General features: G+C 40.4%; 1 protein-coding gene and 1 long non-coding RNA gene across 6 annotated transcripts in view; both read right to left on the reverse strand.

Annotated features, from left to right (window-relative positions):
• Positions 1-14848, reverse strand: part of SLC4A7 (solute carrier family 4 member 7) — an 83532-nt gene extending 68684 nt beyond the window's left edge. Inside the window, exon 1 of one of the 3 annotated variants that reach the window (XM_085226376.1) lies at positions 14516-14845. In XM_085226376.1, the coding sequence (XP_085082502.1) occupies positions 14516-14563 (48 nt within the window). In that variant the 5' untranslated portion in view covers positions 14564-14845. Of the gene's footprint in view, positions 1-14515 lie in introns of all 3 variants that reach the window. The other 2 variants (XM_085226375.1, XM_085226377.1) reach the window with 2 other exon arrangements.
• Positions 14849-24380: 9532 nt separating this feature from the next.
• The window catches only part of LOC104911529 (uncharacterized), a 35037-nt gene continuing 32762 nt past the window's right edge, over positions 24381-26655 (reverse strand). For all 3 annotated transcript variants that reach the window (XR_014883950.1, XR_014883949.1, XR_793972.4), the window contains one exon: positions 24381-24513. This is a non-coding gene — a long non-coding RNA (uncharacterized LOC104911529). The remainder of the gene's footprint in view (positions 24514-26655) is intronic.

The raw sequence follows: 26655 nt of genomic DNA on the forward strand, positions 1-26655 counted from the left end.
CTTTTTGCACTGGGGAGCCCACAGCAATCAATGATCTGTAAGCAAAACAGTGGACTTGCACAATAAAAAAAAAAATTGATATTTCTGTAGTGACACTTGAGACAAGAAAGGCAGTTTATCCTGTCTTTGCCTCAAGTCCTTTTTATACTGCCAAACGACTGAAGCAAGAAACAGGTTCTCCATACCATAATGTTGCCTTAATGTTCACATTCTTGTGCCATATCACCACATATCATCTTGATCCTCAAGGCTTCAAAACAAATAGTAGCAATGCAAAAGTCACAAGACCCAATATCTCATCTTAGAAGTATGTGTTATTTATTCTTAAGTGAAAACTCATGCACATTGTACGCATACATCACACTTCTTGAAACAAGCATGAATACAAATGCAGACATCCCTTCTGTCACTTCCCCGTGCACTCAGTTCCACTGCCTTCCCAAGCCAGAACCCAGCTTAGGCTTCCAGCAGCATCCACAGCACCTCTTGTTCTGACACCTGTATTGCTACTGGTTAGATCTCTTGCCACCTCTACAGCATCTGAAACAAACTTATGTCTAGAGACAGTGGCATCTTTCTCTAGCAGCCATTTCTGAAAACAGGTACATGTTTGCCTGGTTTCCTGGTGCCTCTGCAGCCACCAAGTTCACTCTGGTTCTGGTCTCCCAGCACCTGGAAGTGGCACTTGTGACTTTCCCCTAATTGCAGTAGCCTCTTACGGCAACAGATCAGACTGCAGCCCCAATCACTTGAGCTGAACCACCTAACCAGGGGTTATCAAGCTCTTACAGACCTTTTCCAAGGGTAACTGGCAAAAAAAAAAATTAAGCTTCTTGTCAGGAAATTAATTACCTGTGAATGCATTAAATGTCACTATATAATTTTGAAGTCTTGACCTATTCTCCTCCCTCTCCCCCACAAGAAACTCCCTCACAGAGCTGTTTCATATGGACAAGCAGACAAATCTCCATGCTTTGTACACACTGAAGAATAATATAATCTGGAAGAAGTCCACCTGGTTTGACAGTTACTGTTAGTGTACAAATTCTCACCTTATGTAGTCTCCAGGACTGGTACATCATACTCAGACGCCTGGGCCACTGGTACCATAGCGCAAACAAAGCAAACATCTCGTCATATAATGAAACACTGACTGTAACAGAGACAAATTAGTCACCCTATTTAGCAAGACAGCACATTCTAAATTATTTGCTGTATTCAGGTCAGCTAACATTCCATAATCAAACTAAATTATAATGAGTTGCACCGACACCAACAAGAAAAGTACACTGAAACTTGTTTTCCTTTATTTTAAGATGTACAGATGTAGGCCCAGCTCAACTGAATATGTAACAAATAGCCTGGTACATACAGTCTAGCTAACACAGAAAGAACAATCCACATAGCTAAGGGACCTCAGAACGTCCAGACTAACAACTGTATCTTTCCAGCAAGGCTACCAATACTGGACTGAGGGTTCAGCACTGAGTCGTACCTCAAGGCAAAACAAGAAGTGGCTCAACCATTTTGCTACTACTCACTGACAGAACCACAAACAACCGCACTATAGCACAGATATCACTAACTATACATTAATACATTTAGAAATAGCACAAACTGACTATAATTTACAGATAATTATTTTCTGTTACAAATTGAAGCTCTTCATCTTCACTATGCCTTTGTAACTAGGAAATGGGATTCACTTCATTAAGATATCCTGAAAATTGGCACATTATTCTCATTGAGTAGATGGGAAAATTTTGTTTTGGCTTGCTTTCAGTCAGAGAACTACAGGGAAAAGTAGAATTAGTAGTAGTCAATTTGAGATATCTAACAAATTTTTAGTCTATTGTATGCATTCAAAACTCAGCATACAAGTAGTATATATTTTCTTTGGTGTGAGGCACATGAAGTTTCTTCAGCTTCTTATTTGTATTTTCGCTTTCACTTGGGACTCCTTCACAGCAGAAGTAACTTACTCATGCTCAAGAATCAAAAATCTCAGAATAGCACAATTTGTTAACACCAAATAGAATATTGCCATCTTATTTCTCAATTTCTGCAAACCAACTGTCTACCTACCAAGCAAGAATGCATGATACAAAAGTTGAGTTACAAAACCATGAAATTTGTCTATGAATGGATCCCTGATTTTAAGTACATTTAAGCATGCTAAACAAATGGTTGAGAATAACTTGGGCATGGTGTTATCCCACTTAAAAAAAAAAAAAAAAAAAAAAAACACAGTTTAAGCAGCACTCTACCAATATTTAATTTGCTCTTTCTTGGTGATCAGATGTTTATTTAAACTTTTTTGGGTCCATTGTTCTGAAGCTTGAATCTGTAATTTCACATAGTTTAAAATAATGGTCATCCTAGTAACTTTAATGAAAAGCACTCTCAATTTTTGAATAAACTGATCTTCAGCTGAAACACTACATGGACATGCTGAGTATAAAGCAAGACAAGAGCATTTATCCTTCTCATATGCACACATACAGTTGTATGTTACAGTAAAAGCAAAGTTAATATAGCAGAGTACATTACAAAATAAGTACATCAAATTGAAACTGGTTATATTTTTAAAGAATTTAAATTGCAATCTCTTTACATAGCATCAGCAGTTAGATGGCAAGACTGATGTCAAGGAAAAAAAGCTGCTGATATTCTTCCTTTGTTTATTGACGTGTACAATAGCAGTTTTGAAAGCTCAAGGATTTGCACACACACAAAAAAAAAAAAACCATTCAGAGAAGTTTTAATAATTTTCCTTGTGTTTACAATGTAGCTTTCCAGTAACTCTTATGAACATTTAATTTAAGCTGAAAAATGTCTCTCCACCCTATCATTATGTAACTATTTGCAAATCAACCAAATATTAATGACAAAAATATATGTCTGCTTAAATTCCTTTCTGGTATCTGACAATGACAGGCAAGCCCAGCAATGTTAATAAAATCAAGTTGAAAAAGGAAAGGACTGCTGCTGCTCTTGTGTTTTATCACTTCCTTAAGTGAGTCATAACAATCATCTGATGCTATCTGTTTGTTTTTATATAAACAGTTTTAAAATGCATGGCTGGTGGAGTGTAGTTATTTGACAAACAGAAAATGAAGAAATTTACCATCAACAGCAACACCAACTGCAGCTATTCACTACAAAGTTTCTCACTTCCTTTTTCGTACACTAGGTCTGTCTCAAAATATGTTTGACATGTTAAAGAAACATGTATGCTTACACTCAAAATAAACACATTTTCACAGTAGTATATCCTCACAATAGTGAGCTACAAGCCAAAGAGGAAAAAAAGCATACAAAACACACTATCCCTAAAACAAACAGTTTAAGTATAATCTTTCAATCTTTTTTTTTTTTTTAAGAGAAACAAAGAAGTAATAAATCTAGCAATAGTCTAAATAATAATCCCACCTTATTGTTTAGCAAGCTAATTAAAGACATGCAATCAGTTCTTTGACTTCACAACTTAGTCAAAGAACACACAAATGTGTAATATACTCTTGGTTTGTTCCAGTGCAGCACTGAGAAGGTAATTTGTAACCCTGTGGTCCAAAAGCTTTCTTCCATCAGGACATATTCATCATCTTCATATTAACAAAATACATTCCTGCTCTTCTTAAGCTTATTTTAATAGCCTTTGGAAATTACACAAAGACATCCCATCCGAGTCTCAAAGCAAACGCATACCACCTCTCTGAAAAGACAAAAAAGAAACCTTTGAGAGAATACACCTGAAAACCAGAGCATGACAGATTAGGGGGAGGTCAACAGCTCTCAGAAGCTACAGTTGTGTCCAAGTGAAGCAAATACAAAGAATCATAGAGATAGTAGTTTCAATGTAGCCACAATGTAGCCACAATAAGTAGCAAATACACATCAAGATTAAAAGTAGCAGTATCTTCTCAACTGTAATGGAAGCAAGAATGACTGCTATGGAATCTGCATGGAAGAGATAATCAAGACAGAAAATTAGTGTTCATAGTAGATCAGGCTACTACAGGAAACCATGAGGTTTTTTTTTCCCATTCAGGCTCACAATGGAGAAACTGAAGCTCCTGAAATGCCTCAACCTGTCAAACTGCCCTTAACTTCACAGGGCTAATGACACAATTGCTTCACAAGTCAGGTATACAGAACAGCTTTCACTTGATTTTACAACACCACTTTCTATTTTGCAAATTCACAGTACTTCTTACTGCATTCTTAATTATGCTTCCATTACTTTGTTTTCAAGGTTTGTAAACTCTATAGACTTTAAGCTTCCTAGCTTTTCAACGAGGAAGGCTGAAGCACGGAAGTGACTTGCCCCAACAACACCTGCAACAGACATCAGCAACCACAGCAGCCCCCAGATCTTCTGGAAAAAAGAACATTAACTTCCTTTTACCAATAAATGAATATGAAGCTTGTTAACAGAATTAAATGAGCTCTCAGATGACAACCAAGGAACATCCAGGTCTCAAACCATACATGTACTCAACCCATACATACAGGACCACAAAGATGATGAGAGGCCTGAAGAAGCTCCGTTATGAGGAACCGCTGTCAGACCTGGCACTGCTCAGCCAGGAGAAGAGGAGACTGAGGGGGGATCTCACCATTGCTTATAAATACCCAATGGATGGGGGTCAAGCGGATGGGGCCAGGCTTTTTGCATCAGTGCCCAGTGACAGAACAATGGGCATAAATTGGAACTGAGGAAGTTCTGTGAAAACAGAGAAAAACTTCTTTATTGTGAAGGTGACAAAGTGGAACAGCCTGCCCAAAGAGGCTGTGGAGTCTCCTCCTCTGGAGATGCTCAAAACCTGCCTGGGAGCTTTCCTGTACAGTAAGCTACAAAGAACCAGCTTTAGCAAGGGAGTTGGGCTAGATGAACTCCAGAGGTCCCTTCCAACCCTTATGATTCTGTGATTCTATGTACAGTGGAGTCAATGCACTTATCAGAGCACTTCATGCATTATAACTTGATAATAGTGATAAGTCAGAATACAAAAGTTTACAAGTACAGCACAGCTCTCCTGGATGAACAGTAAGTTTACAAGTAGGTAGTTCTGAGCAAGTATTATTACACCTATAAGATGTGCAAAAATAAAACTTCCAAATGTTGTATGAGCATAAACAGATGTTTACTGCTACACTCCTATACAAACAACTGAACCAGCATGCCCCAGGTTCAAAATTTCCTAGTCTGACGCAACATAAAAACCAAAATATTCCTTATTTGAGGACTGAAATGACTGTGATCCAATTTTATTCCACTTACCCTGTAGAATCTACAAACAGGAACATAGTAATCTAACAGATCGTACATAGATAGTTGTCCAGTGAGCTTGAGGTATTAAATGAAACAAGTTATACTTGCAACCAACACAGCAAGAAGGTAATATATCCAGAAAAGACTTCATTACTTTAAGCATTCTTTCTAGAGACGAAAGCAGTACCAAAGTTTCCACCTATGACAAATTAGAGCTACAGACGCTACAGAGGAGAAGAAAAAAGCTAAATTCTCTTTCCCCTATATGACAGCATTTAACAAATACCTCACTAAATATTTCAAGGTAAGGCAAAGAAATGCGTATCAATACAAATACATGACCTGGAAAAAAAAATGAAGTTTTATTGGGTTGTCCCTCAATGAGCCAATCAAAAAAAAAATATATATATATATATGTATGTATGTATGTATGTGTATATATATATATATATATACACATACACCCACACACATTCATGAACAGAAATAGATGGTGAAGTTTATTAGTTTAAAAACATTAGCACAAGCACAGATCATCTCCCAGGGTTGAGTTAATAGAAGTAGCTATCAGATGTCAAAGCAGTCCATGTGGCATAGACACCAAGCAGCCTAAAACTCACTGCATGGCAAAATCCCTACCATAAACTGGAGCAACCATTCCTCACAGAAAACATTTCTCTTAGAAATCCTAAGAACTCCATCAGGAGAATGTCACTGTTCAGATGCTGCACTGCAAGGAACAGCAGGTGCTCCTCCCCAGGGGCTGGTATAGCAGCAGCCTCATCTGTAGGAGATGAAATAACTGCAGGATGGGATGACACACTGCACATAGTTAAAGATCAACAGCAAGTCCTGGCAGGTCTGCTGCTTGCTGGATGTTGGGATCTAGGATGTTTTGGAAAGATTGTCAATGCTTATCCAGCTCCCAAAATACCACCCTTTGCTACTTACCCATGTAGTCACCAGCAATACTTCCAAAAAACAAATCATTATTGTTGAGTGAATCTAGAGTAAAGAGTGCACTCCACAGGCAAGGGTGACAAGGCCCATGTGGCATTCTCAGTCCTTCCAGAGAGAAGCAGAAGGCTCAGGGTAGACAGCATGCATCCACATAGTCAACATCTGATTTCCAGCATGACTTTTATTTCTATGGCCAGCTTACCTTCAGGATCAAGGATCCACCTGTCGAAGTGGGGCAAGAGCATCTTTGCCACCAATCGTGTGACTAGAGCTTGGTAGAGAAAGGCTGTCAGATTTCAGTGAAGACATGGAGAACCCTTAACAGAAAAGGCACTCATTCACTTTGTGATGGATGCACTGTGATGGATGAGGGCCCACTCAAGTGCTTGCACACCAACACACACAGCATGGGAAGTAATAGGCTGACTTATAAGTCAGAGCCTCAATGGAATTACAGAGTAACACTGGAAGAGCTAGCATAGCTGGAATGCAACAACAGATGGATGCAGGCTCTTGAGGCCAGGCTGGGAAGGTGATGAACAGGAGAGCAGAATTCAACCTGAAGGAAGTTGTGAAGGCCTGAAAATGGGACAGCATGCAAGAAAAGGCAACTTATGACAGAGTTCAAATGTGAAAACAGAGCATGAAAGGTGGAAACAGATAGAAGGAATACACAGACACACAGCTGTGGAGGGGTAGAATTAAACAAGCCAAAGCAGAGCTGAAACTAGTAGTTGTTATTTAGAAGTTGAAACTAGCGACAGATGTGGAGGGCAGTAAGGGAGGAATTTTTTTTTTTTTAACTGAAGTTACAGAACAGAAGCAGAAAATAAGTCTATACAGGAAAGTTTTATGGCCATCAGCATCTGCAATACATTCTTTTCTTACAAATGTAAAAGAATATCTAAAGATTTGGGACTTTCAAAAGTCAACTGAGTCTGATCAGTTAGCAATAGACACAATTTATTAGCTGTACTCACTCACTCATAACCTTGTGTGAAAGAAAAAAAAAATTTTCAAGAAAAAAAATCACACGTGCTTCAGCTTAGTATAACTTTTGAGATCCAGAACACAACAGCCTGAAGGCCTTCACAAGGCAACAGAAATTTTGGTTTGGGAAGCTGTCCCACTCCAGAAATAAGACAACAAATGAGATCCCACTGAAATTTCTCTTGAATACAAGTTTACTTTAACTTCTTTCTGTTCTTTGGTAACAGACATATACCACAAGACAGCCTGATTACGGATCCTCACATCACATGATAACTCTACTCTGCTTATGAAACAGTTGTAGCATCGAGAAGTAGTACTTTTGTTGAAACAAAACCTCAGCTTTCTCTAGAAGGGCAAAACTTATAACATTATCTTTACCATAACCGAAGTATTTGCAATCACTTAACAGTCTAACTCCTTACCCAAAAACAGATCCAAATCAAGACACAGCAAGCATATGTTTAATAGACATTAGTCATGGAAAATACAAAAGAATCAGCCCAGCATATAAATGACTAGGAAAAAAAATAATCTGTACCTTTCACTTTAGGGAAGCATAGCCTTCCAAAACGTACTGCCCATGCACATGCTCCTAGTGCACATATGCTCTCATAGTGAAAAATGATGATGGGGAAAAAAAATTAAATCATTCAGTCAGGTTGTCAGATTGAATGATTTAATTCATTATTAAATGAATTAAATCATTCAGTCAAGCCTCCAGTTCTTCCTGCCTTAAAGCAGAACTATACAGATATAGATCCCCAGTATTACAGCTATACCAGAGAAAAGTAGCAAGAGCAAGTAGAATACATGGTTAAACAGTAGAATTTCAATCTACATCAGACGCAGTTCCATAGGTAAATCCCACATCCTCTCTTTATTATCTGTCTGCATGCCTTACCCACAGTAAGCTCCAATTTCTTTGGAGGCAAGTACCAGGAATTCTGTTAAAGCAGAGCAATGGTTTGATGTCTGGAAACTTCTACTTTAGACTCTCATTCACTAATAAAAACCTTTAAGCCTGTTTTGAAATTTAGAAACATTTTAGTATTGGTTTTAGCCATACTGCCAATAAGACAAGTCTAGATGCCTTTCAGCATAACTACAGCTTACGAAAAACACTAGTACTTGTTCTACATCATTTGTTGAAAATTCAAATTTTCAAAGGGATGGAACAAAAAGCAAGCACAAAATCACCAACACTGAGTTAGAAGAACTTTCAAAATCCTTCACAGTAGGAATTCTGGGAAAAAGAAAACATACCTATAGCTCGCAAAATACCAGCTAATAAGAGAATTTGAAATGAAGATGTTAATAAGGCCCTAGTCTTCAAAATTGTATTCACCAAGAAGAGCATCCAGAATAGAAAGAAGACTTGAAAGAGCTGGGGAAACTGAAGGCCTATCAGGTAACACTGCTAAGTATAAATGCAGGTTAGACACTGGCTACTTCACCAACAGGGTCAAAGAATCAAACCCTAAGAAAACCATACATTTTAGAAAAGTGGTTGTTGAAAGAGTATAAGAGGCAAGGCAACAATACAACATTTGAAATGCTCCTGCTAAAATGAGACTTGCTAGAACTAATAAGCAAAGGTTATTGTTGTTTTTGTTTGTTTGTTTGTTTGTTTTAAGGTTATGGAGCACTCTATCAGTGCCGAAATGAGTAAGACAACTTGTGCCAATATATCCAAATAGGACAACCATTCCACTGCATAGTATTGAGTCAGTATAGTTAAAGCACTCGAGTAGGAAAAACAAAATCTCAAGTCACAAAGGCATCCAGGCTGAGAGATACAATAATATGCATCAGTATTCTGAAATGTTACGTCAGGTATCACAAGGTATACAAAAGCTATAAGAGCTCTACTCTTGTTAAAGTGGGTAATCTACAAAGATAAATGTAATGCTCTCAGAGCACAAGCATTCCCTCTCTCCTACACCCCCATAAAAGCGGAATGGTGTTCCTGCTGTGTAATCCTAATACTGCTACTGGAAGAACAAAATATTTGGTCTTACCTGTAACCAAATAATAAAATAACCACAGGCCATACTCTAAATACAAAATGACTGAGGAGACTTCAAAAAAAGAAGTTTTTTAATACTATGTAAATAAGCATGTTGTTATGCAAATAAAATGACTCCATCTAGTGGTTAAAAATACACATTTCCTTTGCCACAGAAACTGCAGCAAATTCCCAGTGAAACACAAACTCAGAGGGTGCCAAGCACTAACACAGACTCTTGAACAGATAATCCCTTCTAATAACCACTGAGATATGCTGACAAGGTAGATTTGGGATGCTTGCATAATTGATGTTTATTGCCACTAACAAAAAAAAAAAAAAAAAAAAAAAGTGATTCTAAGATGTCAGGATTGAATTCTTTTGTTTTAAATGCGAATGCTGCACTCTTTAAAAATAGTATTTTAATCATTTCACTTCCTGCTAACTGTGAATTGAGAAATACGTATTTCAAAACATCTGTCAAAATATCAATATTCATCTTTGCATTCAGACATCTACTGATATAAAGGGTGGTGCACAATTTGTAGTGTACTTCTCAACCTGCTGATTTATAGAACCTTTATTTGAACCTCCCTATTCATTCATATCATTATTTCAAAATATTAGCTAGTCAGCCACCTTAACTTTAGTAAATACCATGAAATGTAAACGTTCCTAAACTTCATCATTTCAGAATATGCTATACCAAACCCATGACAATGTCTCAATCACATGGATATTACATTTACTCTACTCTGCAGCTCCTCTTGGACAACAAATTAAATCTACAGCAATTAAGCCTAATGAAAGCTCTCAAGTCTGGGCCAGCCATAGGTAACTTTCTAAGAACTCAAAAAGGCTGACAGCATATATAGGTAATAGCAGCTTACAGCACTCCTAATCCAGAAGGAATCACAAGCATCGCCTACAGGCCCACACAGTGCAAGCTGTACACACCTTAACCAAACCCAGAATACCCAAACAGCACAATACAGAAAAGCAGTCTGTCTATCAAAGTCACAGACCCAAGTCATCAGGCCAACAATATTCTTTTAGCAGGGACATCACCACACCAGTGTAACTGTACTGGTTTAACTCGTGGAGAGCATGTGTTCAACCAGATGCCACAGACTCACGAGGGAGGAGAGTTCCCCGCACTGTGCTCAGTTATGCAGCACAGACATGCCCTCAGTTAGCCTCATCTAGCCATAAAGAGAAAGCACCATATCCAGCTGTGTTAATATGAAAAGAAAAAAAAATGTAAATCTACCAGCACAATATTCTCCAGAGACCTGTCATTTGACTTACCATCACAAAAGCCACATGTCAAATGGGAAGACATGCGATCGCACCAAGAGGAAACTTCTGCATCAGCTCATTTGTAAAACAGTCGTACAAGACATATGTAAAGATATGAAGCAGTCAATCCCACCAAAGTTGGTTTTACTGTACTGATGGTATTCACATTATTATGCATAAAGAACCACCTAGGTAAATTGAAACTTAAAACACTTTTTAAAAGTAACTGTTTCCATTACTACCCAGTAAGACAAAGTTACTGGGCTATCTGAAATGCAGTAACTGCACCAAAGCATGGTTCCAAAGCCACATCCTCCAATCCAGCTGCCACCAAACACCTGGTTCTCCCGAAAATACATTAATATAAATGTATCTAAGGTTTTTCTTGGAAAGAAAACGCAATTTGTATGTTTATTATTAAGCTGCAGAATTGTAGTTAACAGCAGATTCTGACAGGACTAATTTTCATCACTTTGTGTATATTTTTTTGTTTGTTTATGCTTTAAGAGGCTCTGATTTTTGTTATTACTGTAAGCCTTCAAGGGTTTTATCACAGATGAGAAAAGTTGGAGTTCCAAACACTATCTAGTTGCATTTAAAAAAAAGCACTGGGATAAAGGAATGGACAGACTCCACCACAGTGATTATGCATGTTGGTGAAGTGAGCTATATCTCATAAGTGCTCAAGCAAAGCCTAAAGTAAAAGCCTGAAGCTGCCATTGAAACATGATCACTGTTGAACAGTAAAGTCAAAAAAACCCACTTAATAATAACACATATAGAGCTGTTGAGAAGTAAAGGTACAATCATGTAGTCACTCATGTAGTCACTTCAGGAAAAGCAGAGAAATGTGAAAGCTATCTTTAGTGCTATCTGGCAGACTACATTCTGTCATGTCATCATGTCATGGAAAGCCAGCAAGAAAAGCTTTTTCTCCAACAGGAGGCACTTTCAGTGTTATCATAATATACAGCAGACTAGTGATCAAAACAGATTTGCTACACCAAAAAAAAAAAAAAAAAAAAAAAAAAAAGGAAAAAGAACACAACCACAGCATCTATTACTATTACTCAGCCATAATGCATGGTCTACCACTCTGTGCACCACGCATATCATAAAGGGGTCACAATCAAACACCTGAGCAAAAAGTTCCCTGTCAAAAAAGTTTACTGTCTAACCTGCCCTTCAGTCCACAAAATCTTCTTGTATACAAATCCTATAGCAAGTTTACCTATAAAATTCCTACACTGAGTGAAGAACCACCTCCTTTTGTTTGCTCTGAACCTAGCTCCTGTTGGCTTCATTTAACACCACATGCCTCTCTTCCCCCTCCATCTGCTTTCTCCACAGTAACTTTATAGAGCCTTAACATACCATTGTCCCATCTCCAAGTTATCTCTACAAGGCTGACAAGCCCTAGCCTGTTCAGTCAGTTCTCATCTAAGACCTATTTCATATCTTATTGCCCTTCGGTGAATCTTTTCCAGGAACAATAAGGAGAGGGGAGCAGAGCAGCTTACAGTATGTAAGGTACGAAAGAACCATGGATTTATTAATTTGCTTATCTTTTTCCTATTGGATTCCCTATTCCTACCAGATATTCTGACCAGCAGTTTCTCTCTTGTCATAGTAACTACAGCAGGAATTTTTTTTGCCTCCACCTCTTGTATACACATTGCCACCATGCCATCTCCTCAAAATATCCTATGGATATGGTGATTCTCATCGTTAGGACTGGACCTGTAATATAAAATAAGCAAGGTTAAAAGGTGTTTTACACTGCTGATGAAAAAGTCCCATGGGAGGGGTGGAAGTTGATTGACAGAGATGCTCTCCACTCAAGAAACACCAAAGTTGCTTTTTATCTAACCATCTAACTTATCAAAAAGTGGAAGAGGAAAGAAAAGAAAGGAGCTACTCGCTTGATTGCGCTTCTGCATTTCTAAGACCCAGCACTTGATTCACACTTCCTACAGAGTTTCTGTCACCTTCCAGAGATGTTTATTCCTTACAAAGCCTTGCACGTGTAAGCAGTTTCGGCAAGCTCTGCTAGCAGCAGTAACAGGTACAGGATTAGAAAAACTAAGCTGTACTGTCAAAAGCACTCATACTTGGGATTCAGTAGTGTTGTACTAAAGCTTCCCAGATACATATAAGGGACATGGTTTAGCATGCATGGTGATGATGGGTTGACAGTTGGACTAGATGATCTTAGAGGCCTTTTCCAACTTTAGTGATTCTATATAAACTCCTCATAACAAATCCTGTGCTGCTACACTATGTAATTGCTAAAAGATCAACATATGTCCTGTTCCTTTTCTTAAGCCACATGCTTCATCAGTCATCCCTCGAAATTCTTTTTCTTCCTACCTCTTACCAATCATTCTGTCCTCCTCTCACCACCTTTCTGACCATCTCACTCAGTCTCAGTTGCAGTCACCTCCCAAATACCCACCCCTCTGCACTCAGACCAGCCCCTGCCTAGCCTCTGCTGATACACAGAAACCATCCTGGACCACTCCTCTTGGGAACCTCAGTTCCCAAGGTCTATATGAAAAGCAACTGCAGTAGTACAGCAGCTCATGTGGCTGACCCAAAAGCCCCTCCTTAATTTCTCGTACAACAGAGACTAAGTGACTCCTGCTGGGCCTGACAAAGATGTGCTGGGGCACATTGACTTTCATGAAGTCTGTAATCCTTTTTTCATTTGGATTCACCTGAGGGTAACTATTAGCATCTCTTAAAATAATCTCAGGCACCGGAAGCCCTAAGGCTCCATATTGGCTCCATACAGCCTCATATCTCCCTACTGGACAGGAGTGAGTGCTCTACTGCCAACTGAGAAGTACCTCCTACAGAGAGGCAAGGTAGCTTTAACACGGTTAACAGCATCAGCTGTTTGCTTTCACTGTGGATTTACCCTAAACAAGTGGCCACGAATTTGGAATATGCTATTCTGACAGCAGCAACGAGATGACAGAGCAACGGTCCGGAATAGATTTACTGAAGTGTTAAGAGCTGTGCAATTACTTTGATTTCTGAAGCCATCACACAAAGCTGATAAGAACACAGATAAGACGCACACCCTGGACCTCAGCGAGATGGAGTTGCCAGAGCTCCATTACAACAAAGGAAAGGCATCGAGCACACTGATGTCACAGGAAGGCAGCACTTCATTTGAGTGCCGGTTTTGTCAAACGTGACTCAAGTCTCTCCTTGAAGAGCAGTGGGCAGATGAAAACCGGCCAGTTCTGTGCACTATTTCTCTGCCCATCACTGCCTTCTTTGTGTAACCAAACACACATCTGTCCTCCTCAGGCACCGAAAAGACGCTGCTGTGCAACACCTTTTTGGGAAGGGCCTCGAAGGAAGATATCAAAGCAAGGGCACAGAGGCTCATTAACAAAATCCAGACCTTGAGTCATCTGAAGGGAGGGGAAATTACAACTGGGGAACCACATGTATTTTTTCAGTAGCACAGGAAGTAAGGCAACAAATGTCTGCTTCGCCTCGCCACCGGTCCTGGAAGGAAGGAGCCCAAGCCGCGGCACACCATCCGCCCCCGCGAGCCCCCCAGGCCCGCGCCCCGCCGGGACGGCGCCCGGCCCGGCCCCGGAGCACGCAGAGGGGCACCCCGCCGCCAGGAACACCGGCGGCAGGAGCGAGACACGAGCCCGGCGGGCGCCTCACAAAGGCCGGGGCCGGGCCGCTCGCGGCGGAACAAAGGCTCCCGCCGCCCCGGGAGGGGATGCGATGCGGAGGGCGCCGCGCACGAGGCCGGCGGGCGGCACACCTGCGGCCCCCGCCCCGCGGCCAGGGGCGTCCCGAACGCCCGGTACCGGCGGCGCCGCTTCCGCCTTCGTCCGCCGAGGGGCGGGAGGCAGACGAGGGGTCCCCGCCGCCCCCTCCCATTCCCCGCAGCAGTCGACCCCGCGCGGCCCCGCGGCGGCCCTTTGTGCGCGCCCCCGCTTCCCCCACGTTACCGTGGTGAGCAACGGTCTCATCTGCTCGCCGGCCCGCTCTTCTTCCATCGCGGCCCCGCCGAGCTCGCCGGCAGCGGGACGAGAAGCGGAAGGCGGGCAGGAGCCGGGCGCCGCTGCCTGCCGGGCGGAGGTACGCGGCGTTGCTGCCCTCGGGACGGGACGGCCGCGACTGCTCCGCCGCGCCGGGGGCCGAGCCCAGGCCGCCTCGCCGCGCCCCCTCCCCCCGCGCGGCCGGCGGCGCCGCCAGCCAATGGCAGGGAGAGCAGCGCCTCGCGCGAAGGCGCCCCCGCCCGCCGCGGCCCCCCGGGGGCTGGCTGCGCTCTGCGGCCCGGGCGAGGCCGGGCGGAGCGGGGCGCGGCGGGGCGAGGGGGCGGTGCGGAGTGGAGCGGAGCGGCGGACTGCCAGCAGCCGCGTGGCCGCAGCAGTGCCGCCTCAGGGTTGTCCGGCGCGCCTCGGGGCGTTTTGCCGGTAGAGCTGACGTTTTCCACCCCACGTGTTTGCCTCCGGCTGAATCTTTTATTTCTTCTCCTTCTTCTTGTTGTTTTTGTTTATTTGTTTGTTTGTTGTTGTTGTTGTTTGTTTGTTTTTAATGTAGCCAAGATCATTTAGTCACTTCCAAAAACAGTACTGCTTGCCCTTGTCTAAATATTCCAGCAGTCTTTCATTCTGAAAGCTTGGTAACGGTGTTGGTGCCAGGGATGATGTGCTTGTGGCTGTCTCTGTAGAGACTGACTCTGGTATAAGTCCATAAAGGACTGGTTACACTTGCCTCAGAGGGACAGCTTCCACGTTGCTGCCCCAGTAAGATTACACCCTCCTCAAATGCTCTCAGTTCTAAACCAGCTGGTGCTAGTGGGACTGAACACACACGGGAGAAGAACCATCCTTTCATGCTTGCTGTGTTTGTTAATGTGTTCACATCACCATGGGCTTCTCCCTGTAACTACAACTACCACAGTTTTTACAGCAGATGTAAGATAGAGCCCCTTTTCCCACCCTGAAGCCCTGCCTAGCAGGAGGCAGCCTCTGTTGGTACAGGACTTTTGGAACTGAGGTGTGAATGGATCTCTACTGCCATAAACACAAGAAGCTGGCATGCACCAAGAGGGCAGAGGTGTTACATAGCCACAGTGCAGCCCATATACTGCAGCACCTGAGGGATGCTGTAAGCCTAGAACTAATTTGTTACAGCATGTGAACTCTGTATGATGTGGAAATCTCAGGAACAAAACAGTGACTTTCACTGCCAGCCTGGTCCCAGGCTTGTCTTCTGAAAGCTCTGAAGTCTGAGTGGATCACTGAGAGGCATGGAGATCACGCTGTCATCGGGGGGATGCAGTGTGAAAGACAGCAGGCTGACACTGATGTCTTATGGTCAAGGCAGATCACAGCAAGGGGAAGGCAGCCTGTGTCTCAAACAGTCCCTCTCAGATCTAGCTGAGAGCGCTGCTGGTCTTAGCAGGAGTTTCGGAAACAGCAAATGGACGGAATGCCCACATCAGCAAACACCATGTCAGGCTGGGAGCACTATAAAAGGAGGCCCCGCAGGGCCTGCAGATAGAAATGTACTCCTGGCTGCGGAGGCACACCAGGCCCCTGCTGGCCACTAGCACGAAGCACTGCACAACCTCAAGGGCCACACACTTTGGAGGGCAGTCACAGTTGAGCACATGGCCCTGAGCATGAACACCAGCAGCACTCCTCAGAGCTTCTCAGAAAGGTGCCAGTAGAGATCAGCCTGAGCTAAAACAGCTGATGATTCCTGTGGATGGCTTGGAAGGAGCAGCAGGTATATGCTACTGGATGGCAAAGGAGGACTCCTAGCATGAGGATGAAACTCCCAACGCAGACAACTTGGAGGAAGCTATCAGATGAATGATTTGGCATAGGCCTATACCAGGTCACCATAACCTGTAGTTTGAGAAACATATAATTACCAGCAACTATACCTGTCCAGTTGTGCAGACAAGATAAATGAAGTCAAGCTGTGTAGAGCTGATTAAACAGGCAACAACCTTAGCACACTCTTCAGTCTTCTCAAGATTGTAGCCTGGTTTATGCCTCAGCTGAATTTGAACTCAGAGAGTACAGATAGCATAAGAGAGAAAAGTAAAGCACTTTGCTAATCACCACAAAAATACTGACCATGCTGTGAAGTGCCACAACACACCTTCAGTATGCGACCTATTCTGTGACCCATTCTGTCCTTTCCTCTTCCAGTTACAGGTGTGCTGGCAGAGTTCCAGCTCAGACTGTTGAAAATGATTCTGCACTAGAAACCATGAGGATAAACTGTAACCCCATAAGTCAGCCCTATCATCAGTGTCTTGAGAGATGGATCAAACAGGTCTTTCTTTGGTACAAGCCATCTTCACAAGCACAGAATTACTTGGTTCTCTGAGGGATGAGCCCAGAGGACAGTAATAAAGTAAGGACTTCCGTAGTGTGCAGCAAACTTCAGTGTTTGATGAGTCTCTTCAGGGCATAGAAAATAGTTTCTAAAAAACTCATCCAGAGTCAGAAGAATGTTTAGTCCATCAAAAAGGAGTCTACTATCATGGATGTCAGTTAGGTTTAGGCATTAGAGGATGCTCCTTTTCTCTTGATCTGTTAAGAGGGCTTTTTCCTCTGGCAGAGAACAGGTGCTCTAACACTCTTCTCCATGGCATCAGAGTACCCAAAAAAATAGATCAATTTGCAGAACAAAATAAACCCAGCATTCATTCACCATACTTCCTTTGGCACTCAGTACTGAGAACACCATCTCCAGGTGAACACCCTCTTCAATCATTTCCTGAGCTGAAAAACTTGTTTGCTCACTGCATTCCATCAGGTCACAGTATGTATAACTATAGCAGAAAAGGCCAACCTGTTATCCCCACACCACGCTGCCCCAAGTGTGAAGAAAGTGATGCCTCTGCTCACATGAAGTTGACCAGAACTTGGTAATGCCCAAAACCTGCATTTTTCAAAAACAAAAACAAAAACAAAAAACCCCACTATTGAAATAGAAAGAAAGCAGCTTTGTGCACGTAAGTGCAACCGTTACTGATACATGGATGATGTCCAAAAGGAGCTGCACAGGGCTATTACACCACTGGAAGAGAATCCTCAGTATTTTAATATGACATGACATACCCTGTCCACAAAAAGTGTCACGGTGATACTTTTCCTCCACTCCTCTTCCTCCTTTCCCTCCCACCACCCCCACAAACATTCTTGGACATGCATGGAAGAGGCAGAAGTTGTTGGATAAGCCGGATCTCTGATTAGGAAACCACCTGTCTCCTTAGGGCAGAGCCATCAGCATCAGCTTCACACCTTACACTCCTGCTTTTGCATTTCTTGCCAACCATCATGCACCTGCAGGGCTGAAAGGAAGTTAGGTGCTAGTACAAGCACCTTCCTCCCATTCTGACATTAGCATCCCATTCACTGCCATCACCAGCTGCTCTGGCAAGTATGACCTCTGGAATTTACCACAGACTTCATGAACCGGATGACAAGACTATGTCTGATGGGCCATTACAACAGCCGTGACCACTGCCAACGCAGGTTCCTTCTCAGGGCTTTTGTCTGTTAGTCAGGGCTGTTTCCACAGGCTAACAAAATATCATTAATGAAAACATTGACAGTAGTGGGAAGTGCCTGTTGCAGACAATTGCAATACATTGTTTTGGAAGGAGTAGTGCCCCTAAGAAAAGCCCTAAGGTTGATGAAGAAAGAAAATGCTGTAGGAGTCAGTATTCCCTAGTTCCTGTCCCCTCTTTCCATCCAGAAAGGAGAAATCATTTCCATGGCTAGAACAATGCCTTAGACTGAAGATAATGGGAATTAAGAAGAGAGGTGCTGGAAGGAAAACAAGGTAAGACATCAGCCCTTCTTGTTGGAACATCTGCTGGTGGCAGAAAAAAGTACAATTTCAAGAAATGAAACTACTCGGAGAGGAGGAGAGGGATGCAGTATTCAAATAGCTGGTTCCTATAGCTGCACTAGGAAAAAAACATTGAAAAAGGAGTAACAAAAGTCAGACAAAAGAGATAAGGGCAAAGACAGACACAAATACTAGTACAAAGAGTCACAGGTGCAGGAGAAATACCTGGGCAGTATGAGAAGCCTGGCACCAAGCAAATCACTGCTGATAAAGATGCTGATCTCTGGAGAACTAGAAGTGTAAAAGCCGAATGTTAAGGAGGAGGAGGCAAGAAAGACACAAAAGTAGGAAGTAACATTTTGGCCAAATGCTCTGAATGAAAAAGAAAAGGGTCTAGGGAGAGAGGAATGTAGCAGAAAAACTGAAGAGTCTCAGGACTGAAAGTTAAAAGAAAGATCATTTAAACTGAGATTGACACCTCCCAACGTATTCCTACATCACAATTTCAAAAATGAAACTTTCTCTTACATAGTGAACTAAGTTGTGCATTCTTTACATTCCCGGTGCCTGTTTATCTGATCCGAACTGTGGAAAGGCAAATACACTTGCAAATAAAGCTAGTGGATGTTGCATTTTGAATATCTGTGTCATAAAGAACTAAACACTCAAAAAAATTAAGAGTTCAAGGTGTCTAAAACTGTATATGGTATGGAAATTAATTGAAGCTCTCAACGCTCTTATCAAAACTCTCTTGTGCGTGTGTTGAATGCAGCAATAGTGGTGTTGTAACTAAACAAAACAAACAAAAACTTAGGCAACTGTGAAGATGAATACCATGCCATCTTAGAAGACATATGAACAACAGGATCAAATAGAAACCAATAGCAACCTGCAAAAATGGTGACTAAATATTTATTGTATATTAGTATGGCCAAGGAGCAGAGTTATTCTTGTATCTTTGCTGGAGATTTATTGTTCTACGTGGTTTTTAAATGCTTATGAAGAAATAATCACAGGCCTGAGGAGATTATAATCTAAAGCTCAGGAAAAAACAGACTAGAGGACAAGTGCAGCATGTTTGAGGTGCACCATCATAATTACCAAATTCCAAAGATGAGGCATAATCAATACCTGTCCTTAAACCATCTCTGTTGTGATGCCCTCAAAAGACATTTCAGTGTAAACAAAACAGTGATGTCACCATTATTACAGTTCAATCAGTACAGCTTTAGATGAGTAAAGTAGATTTGAAAGGCTTACAGCAAGTCAAGACAGGTTTCTTAGGAAATAAAATCACTTCCCCTTCATTTTCTCTCCTCCTTTCTCTTGTCTTTAAAGACCAATTATACTTATGTTTCTTTGTTCTCCCACATAAAGTTAAATACACATTTTAAAACTGTTATGTTTGAGGAGTTATACCTTTCAATAACTACTTTAAGTGTAGGGAAATTTGTTTCAGTTTCAGTATATCTTTAAAAAAAAAAGAACAGAAGAGAAAAGGAAAAAAAAATCTGCTGCTTAATCATTTTCAGGTATGTTACAACACTGAAATCATTACAGAGTTCTGACAATAGGAGTTTTACTTGCTTTGGTGAACAGAAACATTTTAGAATTCATGGCCACATACTATATGAAAGGTCTCCAACAAACTACCAAACATCCTTGCTGTGTGTCCATCTTTTTTTTTTTATTCCTCTTTAGTATTAGCTTTTCTCATAAATATCTGATGGTATCACAAATAAGGATTTTGTCCATCAACAATAGCAACAGAAAGTTTTACAGAAAGTTTTCAGTTATATTTCTATACGTGTGGAAAAAATATGCAACTGATTTTTAACAAAAAAAATTATATTTCTTCTCTTATCCTTCTTGTGTACAATATCTAAATGTAAGATATTTCAGTCTCTTATACAGAACAGCAGTGAAATACATCCCCAGACTTAATCATATGTTTAGTTGTTCCTGGTTTTAGGTGACCAGCTCAGCATCACCATGTCCAGCTTACCAGCAGAAGAGGCCTTCATGACATTCCACCTTCACGTTGTTCTGCCTTGCAGCAGCCATCATCTTTGATCCGTCTGTAGGACACAGAGAAGAATGGATGTTTAACTTAAAAGATAGCATTTGCACAGCTTAGGCTAGATGAAGTTTCTAGACGCTGGTAGTATGAAAGTCTAGGAAACCCTTTTGAGACAGAACTGGGGCAATCTTGAGAAAGAAAGAAATTACTCCTTTTAGGCCAGATCTCTAAGCAGTCCTAACAATATTAGCATGTAGTTGCCTGTAGTAGGAGAGAACTCTTCCAAGAAGCTCTTTCAAATCCTGTGGTATAACACATTTCACATCTGCATTTGTTGTCTGTATAGGTTCACTATGTAATATTTTAACCTCATGTATGCAGGCCTTCAAGTCATCAAAAAAATTAGCACCCTTTATTACAGCAGTAGCTACCCTAAGGTTCCAAACTGAATTTCTAACCTTTTCATCAGCCAAAGAAGAATACTAAAGGTTCGTCAGCTTTTATATATATGTATATATGTATATCTTTTTTTCCCTCATGCACAGAAGAATGATAAAAAATAAATAAAGAAGATATTTATGTATCCTAGGTTGCAAGCTGTTAAGATAAATTGTGCAATATGGGACACTAACTCTCGTTTCCCATAAGGCTCTTTAGATGATCCTGCTCTTCCCACACAATTTCTCTTCCATCACCCCAGGGAGTTTAATCATAGCTGTTGTGATGAAAAGCCAAATTCTAAATGAGTTTGGACACCCTCTGGACTCAGTTTCAAAATGCCCAATTAACTACATGCCAATTACTTAAATACTAAATGTCTTCAGAGTTGTCTCTTCTGCCTTACAACATCATATTATGAGGACTTCACTCAAGATTTGGTAAATATACCTTTAAAAACCCATTAGCATCATTTTCCTTTCTTTCAATAATCAACGTAAATAAAGAAGATTTTTTTTAACATTTTATCAGTAGATCTATTCTTTACTCAGCATACTATCAATATGTTAATTTTTGTTTCCAGAATACTTCCTGAAGTATCTTTGCTGTGTACAGAGTTTTCAAACCACTGTTATGGTGTTTGCTTTCTGACCAGCAACTAAGCCAGAATATATATCTAACTTCAGATATTTCTAGATTTGAGGTATCTCAGCTTTTGAGAAGTTGGATACATAAGGACAGATAATAGCTACACATTGAATCACAATCCTTTAATATTTAAATAAATTATCATAGTAAATAAAATTATAAAATATTATCTAATTATAGCTTGAAAATTAAGTGTTATGCTGAATACTATTGCATCTGTTATAGTTTGCCATTTCCAACTCATAAGTTATATATACAGGGATAACACTACCTGTTTCTATTTTCTCCCTAAGAGTTGGGAAACATTTATTATAGAAGAGGAATTAAGCAAGAAGATCAAAGAGTTAGCAAGAAGATTTCAGTAAGACAGGGAGGCAACTGTTTCACTTCCGTCCTCCCAAGAGAGAACAGATTTGAATGTTGTTTCTTGCAGAGCATAGGAAGGATCGTGAAAAAGGTGTTTGTTGCCGAAGGACGTGACTGATGCAAATGTGTTACATGTCCCACTAGACACAGCTCTGTGATATTTTGGAGGAGGAAGTGGGTGGCCTACTTTGCTTCCTCCTTCACTTAAAGAGATAGACTAGCTGCATTTATTATCATCCCCACTATCTCTGGTTTTCCGGCTCTGATAGTGCAGTGTGGATATAAGGGAACACTTATTTACAAGGCAAACTCATGTCTCATATTTCGTTTTGTTGTAATTAACCTTAAGATGACACTGTTGCTAATGAGCTGCATGTATTCCCTTGTGCAAATCAGATTAGGATTTACAGACGCTATAACCTCCTCATGAGGGGATGGCTGTTGAAGTTCCTCATGTAAATGCTACTTCTATAAAGTTCAAGACTCTTATCTGAGGTTTCTAAAGAACATAGCAAGTATCACAACAACTTCTTATAATAAGATTTTCAAGTGAAAAGAAAAAGAATTGATGGCAAATTTGACTGTGTTATTCAGGAAATGAAGGGATTACAACACAAATCCAGAGATTATTGTCTGAGCAAAGACAACTCCTCACAGATCGCCAACAGGTAACATAAACAAATTACTACTTTCCAGATCCTTGTGATCTGTTCTTTTATTTTTTTCTTAATGAGAAAAACATTCATCAGATTGTTCAAAAAGGTGGGATGTCTGCAAAAAAGTCTATAAATATTAGATCACAAGTGTGCAATTCCCTGAACCATCATCCAACTCACTGTCCTTCTTGTCACTAAGGCCTCTTCCACGCTTCTTCTGTTTTCACTAAGGAAATCACCATGGCACAAATCCCACCATGAGGCAACTTTGGACAAAGAAGTTATGCGGGCTAGAGTGAGAAGAAATGAGAGTGGCCAGCTGAGGAAAGCGAGGTACAGCATGATCTGTCCAAGTCCTAAACTGCCTGTACTCTGTGCAATTAGTAAATATCTAGTAAATCTAGAAGATTTACTGAGTGAGCTGGCAGTGTGCTTAGAAGAACACTGAAAATGGAAAGTGCTACCTGCACTTTCTGTGCTATGTGACTTAAGTTCTTGTAATATTCATGGAAGTACTGAACTGTAAGTAAATGCTATCCAGGACAATTGTTCTGTCAACAAATGGAACACATGTTCCTGCAGCACTCTGGTAACTGAGCAGGAGTCAGATTACATCACATCAGCCAGCTGGGAAGCTAAGTTTTCCCTTGTGATTGTGAACCAAGTTGTTTTTGGCAAGATACAAATAGCTGTGTCCCTGACAGACATCTAGGCACTGAATTTCCAATTATGGAGAAGTTGCGTTTAAGACTTTCAAATCTGAATTATGGACTTCACCTTAATTCAGCAGCTATTGCAAAACAATTTGCCTGTCAAATTACAGAGGGATCTGGAAAAAAATAATGTGTAGAAGTCCAGCAATAGTTCGCTATTTTTCATGCCCTTGTCCAGCAAAGAATTAAAACTATTGAGTGTGACCACCTGGATTTTCAGCATTGGTAAAATATGGCTATATTATCTCAGATGTGCTTTTTTTTTTTTTTTTTTTAATTGATTGATTGATATTAGTGGGAGAAGAAGTGAGAAGGCAAGTTGGAGTCTAACCATATGAAAACTTAGAAAAGATAAGATTTTATCCGGTGTCTCCTTCTGGAATCAAATCTGGCTGTACTGACAGCAGATGCTGACAGCAGATGCTGTCAAAATTCCTTTATTTGTACTATTTGTGTTTCATTTTTTGTTTGCTTCTTATTGCAAAAAGTTGTTCTGCACAGCTCAACAAGTACATGGGAGATACCAAACTATCTTTGTGCAGCTGAAATGATGTTTTATACTTTTCATGATACTGCTTCTTTACTATGGTCTCTTTTAAAGGTGTGGTATAGCTAGACAAATTCCTGTCTGATAGTAAAAAAGATTTGTTGAAAGACAAAAAACATTTGTGATGGTGCTGTTCACCTTCCATACCAGAAGCCTTCATACAAAATATTAACTCAGGAATTCATCCGATGTGACTTCTTAAAATCAGATATTAGATAACTTATGAAATAAATAAGGAAAGAAAAAATACTTAGAAGCAAGCAGAATAGAGAAGTGGATTATTAGGAAGAGATTTACAAGGCACCAGTAATTACTTACATCTTTTAAACTGACGTAAGTAATTTTTTAAACCTTTTAAGTTTAAAGTAAGTAAGTAAACCTTTTAAACCTGAAATACTTTATAACTCTATGTTACGTTAGTAAACAGATTGACAGGTATGCTGAATGAGCTACTGCACATACTAAAAAATTTAAGAAAATCTATGTTCGTTGCTCAGCACATATGCAAGAATTTAGACTTCAAATAGTCAAACTTGGATGAAAATAGGAACCTTTCTTGAAACTAACTCAAGATCTCATTTCAAGTCAGCTTTCTTAGCGAACTCATGCTTGCTTTGTTGACAGCTGTGTTCCCTAAAGTATTCCCAACATGAAGTATTAAACCTGTGCTCCTCCATCAGGTACCCATGAAATCATGTACTATACGTGCCTGGTTTGGGCTCATTGTTCAGGATACCTGCAAGAAGAAAAGTACCATGGTGACAACTGCTGGATCAAATCATGGATCTTTATGTTCCATATTCCACTTCGTACACCAGCCCAAAGCAGAGACTGAAGGTACATGTACGTAGGAAATAAAACAGTTCTGGTATAATCTTTCCCCGACACATCCTTCCAGTTCTCAGTAGCCAGTGCAGGAATCTCTTACTCTGAAGGCTGTCTCCAGACCTCCCTGCTCATGAACTGCCAATATACAAATTGACCATGACTTGTATTTGAATTGATTGATATTTTTGCTGAGCCAACTGCCTTTTGTTTTTAAATTCATTGCCTTGTGACTGAAGAAGTATGAGCTCCCTGTTAAGTTGTAAGAAACAGCCAGTATTCATTTCTTGTTAACTTTCCACATATCACACCTCACCTTGTAAACCTCTGTCATTTCATTCCTCCAATGAAGTGATTAGCTTTTCCTGAGGACAGGGGTGACTGATGGAACTTGGCCACTAGAAACCCTCCTCTGCACAGAATTCAATTTGTAGCACTGAACCAATTCCTACACCTCCAGCTGTGCTGTACTCTGAGGCACAGCTGTGCAGTGTTGAAACTGTGGGTTTCTAATACTTACACAGCTGTATCTTCTTTTTGCTTGCTATTCTTTTCCCAATAATTTCTAATGTTCCACCAGTTGTTTTGCCCACCACTAAGCACTGAGTCATTTTTTCATAGGATTACCCGAAGTGACATGGTCACTATTTCCCTATCAGTGATACTAACTGCAAGCAGTGTCTTGAGTTACATCAGCAGACTCACTGGTAGAGGTGAATTTCCAGTCCCTCTGATTTTGATACAAATTTTCAGATTCTGTCTTCTCTATCAGAATGTAATAATGTTTGCTACTATCCTTGTTTAAGCATTTCATGAATGGATATAAGAGAGTTTTTGAAACAAGTGGTATTGTCATCTTTAGGACAATGAAAGTTTCTATGATACTTAAAGAAGAATGTTGCCACAAAAATAAAATGTCAGCAGTTATTACCTAAAACATCCTAAACTAAGGTGACTTTTACAGTGTTGATTTTGATGATTTCTACCCATTATTCGAATGCATATTTACATTTGTATTTAATGTATATCCATTTTCAAGATCCTATTTACAGCACTTAATTATCGTGCAGCCTGTTCATCTGTTTTATTTGAACTTGGAAAGTATTCTTTGTTAATTTTCATATTCATAATTATAATACTCAAATATACTTGAAAATAAAGACATGCACTTAATATGTCTAAGAGAAGAACACCTTGGTCTGGAAGTAGAAGGCATAGAAAAAGGCAGATAATGTGTCTACCATTCTCTTATTCTTCCCCGGACAAGAAATACTCTGAGCAAAAGTCTTCCTTACTAAAGATTTGCAGCTTTACAAATCATTTTGGCTATCCTGGCTTCACTACATCTGAATCAATATGTCTATGTTATATCCTAAGCAATAGTAGTACATCCTCTCAGAAGCATACACGAACAGAGTAGGAAAAACAACCAAACAAAAAAATTGATATCTTCACATAGACAAATTCAGACAGATTAGAGTATATTCTGCCTTCTCTCTGAGCTGATCTGTGAGGCCTTTCTGAACTGAGAACCATGTTGGTGTGCTAGCGTGGTACTCTGATAGCTCTGATCACTTCTCAGAGAAACAGTCCATATAGACATACCCTAAGACAGTTAGCAATGTTTTCTCTCTCTTCTTTGTATTTTAAGGAAATGACCATTTACAGCCAAGAAACAGTTCTTATTTCATTCCTTCCCAATTTCTGGATTTAAAATATAATTATTTAGCAAACTTTAGGAGACTCTTCCCAGTTTAATACTGCCACTACCTTGCTGAACTTCAAAGGCAGCAGGCACCATCACTGGTTTGGCATTACACTTTATCTCCCCACTAGCTTTTGTCTTAACCTCTCATTTATTTTATTCTGGCAAAGCAAAAGCACACAGAGACAACTGTTTTTATCTTCAGCTCTATGATGTGAATTTGAGTGCTTTTGATAATTTCACTCATAATCAGTGCTGTTTAAGTTGTGAGTAAAATATCCATTTACATCAGCAGATGCAGAAATCAGATTTGCACATTTAGTTTTGACTTAGTACAACTAGTAGCTG

This window comes from Meleagris gallopavo, chromosome 6, assembly GCF_905368555.1.
Source record: "Meleagris gallopavo chromosome 6, MGAL_WU_HG_1.1, whole genome shotgun sequence".
NCBI classification, from domain to species: domain Eukaryota; kingdom Metazoa; phylum Chordata; class Aves; order Galliformes; family Phasianidae; genus Meleagris; species Meleagris gallopavo.